Source organism: Dendropsophus ebraccatus, chromosome 10 (assembly GCF_027789765.1).
Source record: "Dendropsophus ebraccatus isolate aDenEbr1 chromosome 10, aDenEbr1.pat, whole genome shotgun sequence".
NCBI lineage: Eukaryota > Metazoa > Chordata > Amphibia > Anura > Hylidae > Dendropsophus > Dendropsophus ebraccatus.
In genome coordinates, this window is record NC_091463.1 from 60,667,253 (window position 1) to 60,674,769 (window position 7,517).

The following is a 7,517-nucleotide window of genomic DNA, read 5'->3' on the forward strand; positions in this document are numbered from 1 at the left end:
TAGGCTCACTAGAGGATAATATATGGCCAGCGTTAACCAAATTCTAGTACCAAAAACAATACTAATGTGCAAATGGTGCACAATTTCATACCTACAGCTCTTAACAGTGAAAACCCCCTTATCCTGTAAGGCCAAAGAAAGGATCTTGACAGTTGTAGACATTATTGGTGTCTGAAGATGGCCCCACGCCTAAGCTGCTATAAAGCCATCTGCTTCATTGATCTTTCTGCATACCCACTATGCATGGTCTCTATGCAAATCCCCAGTGTCAGACAAGAGACAGGTCCTGAGAACTCACTGATGCATACCATTATTGCTTTGCTATGCAGTCTGCTCCTGTCTGTGCAGCTGCTTGGAGCTCACTGATGAATGTGCAGGCACAGAAGTTACTAGACAAGCCTAAGTGACCTGCCCAGCATTAAATCCATTGTAGTGAGCTCTAATAGCCCTACAGACTATAGATGTGGACTATAGTGGTACACCTTGTGGGCAAGTACCATGGTATCTTTAGAACCCACAGAAACATCTTTTGACCCACCATAAAAGAGACCTGAACACTTTAGACATGTCTATTTTAGTAGCTACTAGCAGTCTATTAAAAAAAATGAGAAAACCACCAATTATTTTTTTTTTTTTTGCTGGAGGTCATGTTTATGATATGCCTTATACACATTCGTAGTGTGGCTTTTTTTTCTCTCCTCTGGCATTTGAGGCTGACAATTGTTTGAAAATGCAGCATACCGAGGGTGCAGCTTTTTTTTAACCATAGACTTTATTTAGATTGTTCTAAACGACTCAAAAACACCATTGCTGTGCATATGGGTTTTTTTTTAATGCCGTTTTTGTAACCTTTTGTGGTACAGCAGCTAGGTCATGTGATAAGAGGAAAAAAAGTTCCACACAAAACTGCCAAAAGCCACAAAATAAAAAAAAAAAATTTTTTTTTTTTTTTTTTACACACACACACACTTCTGGCATCCCACTGGACATGATTACCAAGTGCCCCTACGCAAAAAAATTAGCACCAAGTGATGGCTGTGACAACACCCCATTGACAATAGGAATGGCAACACCTAGGTGCAAGTTTATTCATAGAGTTCTAGAGAAATAAACACAATATAGTTGTAAGTAAATCTCTATAAGATTTATATGGAAATAAGAGTATAGAGCCAAGACAGCAGATAGACCCTCTGTAAAGGCTTCTTCATGTGTGTGTTCTGTCACATTGATGGTGTGTAGGGTACAAAATAAAGCAAACACCTAACGGATTAAAGTAAATCTCCAGGCAAAACCTTGGCATTATTAATGGATATCTTCGGGGCAGGCTAACTAGTTTTTGCCCAGAATAGCACTCACAGACTGAGCTATGAGGTGAAGAGTCCCTTAATATTACCACCCATTGGTTTTCTCTTGTGAGTTACAGGTTGATGTTTTCTATGTTTCAGAGGTCCCCTTTATCTTGCCACAAAACATGCCGAGTCTAAGTCCACTTGAAAGGAATTTTGTCATTACATTTTAATACCATTTTTAACTAGGAAATATTAGAACATTTGTATGTTAACAATTACAACTTTTACATTGGTCCATTATACCATTGCATGTGACCATACAGTCAGGAACAATTTACATATGCAGGGAGGCGTAAGGCACAATAACCTACTCAAAACTTTGTCAGATGGGAAGAGTTAAAAGTTTCACTTCAGTTTAATGTGTCAGTAGATTCTGGGATAGAGTCTACGGTCTTAACACGACACCATCTTCACCACATAGAAAAAAAGATCCTGTTTGTTGCCCTACCTTGTGTCACTGCACTTAAAAGTCAGAACGCTATGTAATGAAGAGCACGAACGTCTGGAACCAGAACAACTGTCAAGAACAGTCTTAAAAATGTAATACTGTTTTATTTGCTTCAAAAACATTTCAGCATTCTAAACATAAAAAAAAAACAAAAAACAGAACAATGCAATATGTAAGCGCAGTATGTTCCTGGACTCTGCAAACCTTTACTTGATCCTCACTTTAGTCAGTGAAGATGTGCCTACAACTTGTTTAAAAACTATCGCACTTAACTAAAAAATAAAATGAAATGAACCCATACACTTCTCATGCCAGCTGAACTCCTCTCAACAACTAAACGGCATAATGCTATTTCACTATATACAAAAAGGGAAAAAAAATTTAAGCTAAATTGAACCCAATGTAGTGTAGATCTTGGTGTGCATGCTTTGGGGCTAAGATGGCGATATTAGAATCCAGGGATGTTCTTAAACCCTGAGTTACCAACAAGCTCCAAAAAAATTATGCACCATAAGGATTTGTCTAGTTTACAGATTAGATATGTACAGTTTACAACCCAGGATTTTTTTTTTCTTCTAAATCAATAACCATTAAGTAACACCTTAAATTAAAAAAATATAAGAAAAAATGCTTGAAACATTTTTAAATGCTTTGATACACCAACAGCAAAGTGCACAGAGTGAGGAGAACACTAGAGCGCCTGTCTGGTTTAAAAATGTTTGGGAGTATGTACAACTTTGATAAAGTTTCAGAATGCTCCATTTACACACACGGCTACATAATGTAAACCCAGTTACAACTCCAAGAGCATCTTTATGAAACTATGATGTCACAACCAAATTTTTTTTTTTTCTTTTCAATTAGACCTAATACGGGCAGTCAACCATCTTAAGATGGCAGTCAGGTGGTTCCCCTACTCTATGATATTCACATGGACAGAATGTACAACTTCATTCATCATCGTCTTCCTCTTCTTCATCCTCTTCCTCCTCATCTTCTTCGTCATCCTCATCATCCTCCTCTTTTTTCCGGGCCATTTTAGGAGCACTTTTAGGACCATCAACCTTTCCTTTGGACTTGTAATCCGCAACATCCTTGGAGAGAGAGAAAAAAAAAGTGAATATGTAGCTCCACATGTTAACGTAACAGAATCGGTGGCTTTATGTTAGACATGGAAAATAAGTGAAGACCAAAGTTACCTTCTCATACTTCTCCTTCAGCTTTCCGGCCTTGTTGTTGTAGGGTTGTTTCTCGCTATCGCTCAGGTTATTCCACATCTCACCCAACTTTTTGGCAACATCCCCAATGGAGATGCCAGGATTTGTGGACTTGATCTTGGGACGGAATTCTGAGCAGAACAAGAAGAATCCTGAACTGTGGAATGAGATATAAACATAGGTTAAGGTTACATTCTCTGTTTTTCCAGAAAAGTCACATCGTTTTCAAGAGCCTATAAAACTTACGGTGGCCTCTTAGGAGCATTGGGGTCCTTCTTCTTCTTGCCTCCCTTAACTGGTCCAAAATCTTTCATTTCTCTGTCATATCTGACCTTATCTGCTTTCGCCAAGTCCTCAAACTTAGACTTCTCTTTTGCAGACATTATCTGTGAACCAAAAGGAGGAAATTTTAGTTGCAAGTTTTTTTTTGTTTTTTTTTAAAGCATCAGTCAGATTAGTGAAGCATCGTACCTTCCATCTTTCAGAACATTTCTTTGAAAACTCTGCAAAGTTAACTGGGATTTCAGGATTCTTCTTTTTGTGTTCCTCACGACATGTCTGCACAAAGTAGGCATAGGCAGACATCTTGCCTTTCGGCTTCTTCGGGTCTCCTTTAGCCATGTTGATTCTGTAAAAAAAAAAATGAATTTGTACATTAGGAGGAGCATGGAAATTTGGTCTGGGATCACAATTAAAGTGCACATTTTCTTAAAGTGGACAGAAACAGTCTGCTTACAGAAAAGAAGAAAAAAAAAAAAATTTTGCAGTTTAACGCACAAGTTGTCATTTAAGTGTGAAAAAAAAAAATTGTTAGTCATTTTTCTAATTTTTATTTAGGGTGCAGTACCACTTTAAACTGTAGGGGGGCGCTAGTGCTCATACATAGAGCTGAACCAAAACAGGGTAATTAGGGTAATTGGGGAAATTAAAAAAAAAAAAAAAAAAAAAGTGTATAAGAATGTTAAATAAATTGATAAAAAATTATATATAATATATAAATATAAAAATATATATTTATATAGACTAAACTGGAACTTAATTCCTGCCACATTAAAACAAAAGTAAAAAAAAAAAAAAAAAAAAAAAAAAAATGAATAAAAAAAACCTCAAAGTGTAAAATAATAATAATAATAAAAAAAAAAAAAGATAAAATTAGATAATATATTCAATAAAAATCTATGTGACTAAATATATTAAGTGTGTTGTCCATGAGGAGTGTTGTGATTACCGGGGATTTCCCCCCTGCCCCGCCATCTTTTCCTTTCTCCACACCCAAGGTCACTATGTGGAGATAATGCCCCCGGGGGGGGCAGGTGCGGGCAGTAGTGGCCCGGGCTGGGGGCAGCAGCGGTGGCCGGGCTGTGGTCGGGGAAGTTACAGGCACAGCCCCAGTCACTGCTGCACTGGGAGGGAGAAGCACGACAGGTCACCAAGACACCAATAATTCATCTTCCATTTTGTGAAATGCTTCTTCATGAAAGAAAGTGCCCCTAAAATGCCGCCCTGGAGAGCCCCCGGCGGGTATGGGTGTGCGGGGGAGCCCGGGAGGGGGGCAGCCGGCCGTTCTTGCCCGCTTTATGGGTATATAGCCTGGCTATGGAGTATATAGAGGAGCCTGGCTGTTCTTCGCTATGGGCTCGCTCTCCATTCACTAAAATGGCTTCTCTCTCTATGCATAGACACAAGGCAGCCTGCAATACACACACTGCACAAACCACTACGCGGCACACACAGGCGGACAGCTCGGCGGAATCGCCTCGGATCACCCCGAACAAGGCACCGACGGAAAGAGCGGACTGTGCTCTATCAGAATCGGTGGTCGTTATACCGAGGGGACCCCCGGGAGGGCGGCACGGGTCGGTTTTCGGGGCGCCCCCCCTCCCTCCTCGCTGAGGCTTAGCGCAATCCCCTGTATAACAAAGAGCCGTGTTCAGCCATTACAGGCGGCAGCCCGAGAGGGGGGAGGCGGCGGAAAAGTACAACAACGGCCGCACACCGGGGAAAACAACGACAAAACCGACACGACTGGACAGGGCACCGTCTGGGCAAGAGGGGAGGCTAGTTTTGGGGGCAATAGGGAGCAGGGTGAGGGCGGAGGGGCAGGTTATAGAGCCGGGAGCGCGCGTGTCGCCGGTCTCCTCCGCTCGTGTTATTGAGGGGAGCGCGGGGCAGAGCTGCAGAGGAGGGGAGAGGGGGCACGGGCGGCCGGGGGAGCCGGTACAGGGGGCACGGGGGAGCCGGGGCACGGGTCACCTCCCTCCCCCTCCTCCTCCCTCCTCTCAAGACAGGGAAAACAACAAGGCAGAGATGACAGGGACAGCAGCCATGTTCTGCAGAGAACAGTGCCATGCCGCCAGCCCGGGCAGCTGCCAGCCACCGCTCATTAACCCCTGCCGCCCCACACAAAGCCCACAGCCGCCGCCAGCCTCCATTATACACAATGCACCGTACACAGACACAACACAGCGGCGGAGGGATACAGGAGACGGCGCCCCGGGCAACACACGGCTACCGGGCACAGCCGCACAGTCTATTACCGGGAGACATTACAGCGTTTAGATTCATTAAATTGTAAAAAATTGTAATAAAAGATAATAAGATGAGGAGAATAACGGAGAGACATGCGGGGATAGGGCGGGGAGCACAGACACCCAGGGGCACGGGGTGCCCGGGAGGGCTGGCAGGGGCCCCGGTGCAGGAGCCGGCCGCCGCCGCGGGACCTACCTGTATTGTTCGCTCTAGTGTGATCCTCCGTGTGCACGCCGCTCACTAATGCTGCCTCACAGCCTCGCGCTAGCTTACTACGAGAGCGCCCTGATTGGCTGCTGCACACTCCCCCGTTTAAAACAACCTCCCAGCCCGGCCATTGGGCCGGGGCCTCATGAATACCAGCCACGCCCACTCTTCTGATTGGACGAGCGCCTAAGTACGTCATTCATTCAAAAAGAACACCCGCCTGGGGGATGCAAAGGGGGTGAAGTCGCCAAATAGTGGAGTAGTGTGGAGTGCGAGTGTTTTCATGTCGGGATATGTGTGGAGACGTCACGCTGAGCGCGCACACTGTAAACACGGCGCATTCACGGGCGCAGCGGCAGCGCCACCTCCAGCTGTTGTGTCGTACAGTAACAGCATTTACATGTGGCGGCAGCAGCGGCCGCCTATGGGGATGGGGGGCACATCTGCATGGCTGGTTACCCCGGGGGCATCGGTCTCACCCGCTGTACACGGCCATGGACGCTGTTTACCTTGTAAGTAAATTAGCCACGTGGTCAGGACCGCATAGCACTGCTGCCCCCCAGGATGATGGGAGTTGTAGTCTCATAAGATAGAAGTAGCCATAGGTTACAGAGCACTGGAGTGCAGGGAGAGAGGTTAGTGCTGACTCTAGAATCAACCTGTGGCAGAACTACAGCTCCCATCATGCAGCATCAGCCAATGTGGGGGCATAATGGGAGTTATAGGGGAGATTTATCAAACATGGTGTAAAGTTAGACTGGCTCAGTTGCCCCTAGCAACCAATCAGATTCCACCTTTCATTTTCCAGAGTCTAATGAATGAAAGGTGGAATCTGATTGGTTGCCGGGGGGCTACTGAGCCAGTCTCACTTTACACCACCATTGATAAATCTCCCCCATAGTTTTGCAGCAGCTGTAAAGGCCATAGATATGGGAGACACTATTACACTGACTTGTGTCCTAAATGGCTTATACAGTAAGGGCCCTTTTACACAGAAAGATTTGAAGCCAAAGCCAGGACTGGATTTGAAAAGAGGAGAAATCTCAGGCTTTCATATAAAACCTGATCTCTGTTTATAGTCTGTTCCTGGTTTTGGCTTCAGATCTTTGGCAGATAATCTGTCAGATAATCTTTCTGTGTAAAAGGGCCCTAATTCAGTGTGCAGTCACCCATAGCCACTCTCTGCACAGTGCCACGATGCAGGAAGGGGGCAGAGGTGCCAGCAAGCCTCGCATGCTCCCTAACTTCTGCGATAACCAATATCTATAAGTTGTGTGAACAGTCTATAGGAGTGATCCTCAACCTGTGGCAAAACTACAGCTCCCATCATGCCCAGACAGCTGCAGGGCCATAGGTTGGGTAACACTATTACACTATCACTGCCCTACATGGCACATTTAATGTGTGGTCATATATAGGCTAATCCATGGCTAGTCTTCAAAGTCGAGAAAAGTTATAAAACTCTTCTCTGTGCCACAGTACAGGGGAAAGGGCAGAGGTGCTGGCGAGCCTCAATAACATTAGCAGGTCTGTAGTCAACAGTTTTCATATAACATCTGTAGTTTGTTTACAGCAATGATCCCAACCTGCGCAGAACTGCAAGCTAAAATTCCCAGATGCCCTGACAGCCTTTGGCAAGATGTTTTTCAACAACTTGAGAGCCACATTTAGGGCCCTATTCCACAGGACAATTATTGTTCATATTATCGTTAAATCGTTTGAATCTAAACGATAATCGTTCGGTTGAATAGCAGTTAACGACCGAAC

General features: G+C 44.4%; 1 protein-coding gene across 2 annotated transcripts; it reads right to left on the reverse strand.

The window, feature by feature from the left end:
* Nucleotides 1-1,485: 1,485 nt before the first annotated feature.
* Nucleotides 1,486-5,844, reverse strand: HMGB3 (high mobility group box 3). 2 transcript variants are annotated; one of them, XM_069943007.1, is made up of 5 exons: nt 5,739-5,844; nt 3,486-3,642; nt 3,261-3,400; nt 2,997-3,171; nt 1,486-2,891 (listed from the first exon to the last, which is right to left on the reverse strand). In XM_069943007.1, exons 2-5 carry the CDS (start codon nt 3,633-3,635, stop codon nt 2,748-2,750), a joined length of 609 nt encoding a protein of 202 aa, XP_069799108.1. In that variant the 5' UTR covers nt 3,636-3,642; nt 5,739-5,844; the 3' UTR covers nt 1,486-2,747. The 2 variants fall into 2 exon arrangements, with proteins under 2 accessions (XP_069799108.1, XP_069799107.1); XM_069943006.1 differs by lacking the exon at nt 5,739-5,844 and adding an exon at nt 4,243-4,658.
* Between the last annotated feature and the right edge of the window lie 1,673 nt (nt 5,845-7,517).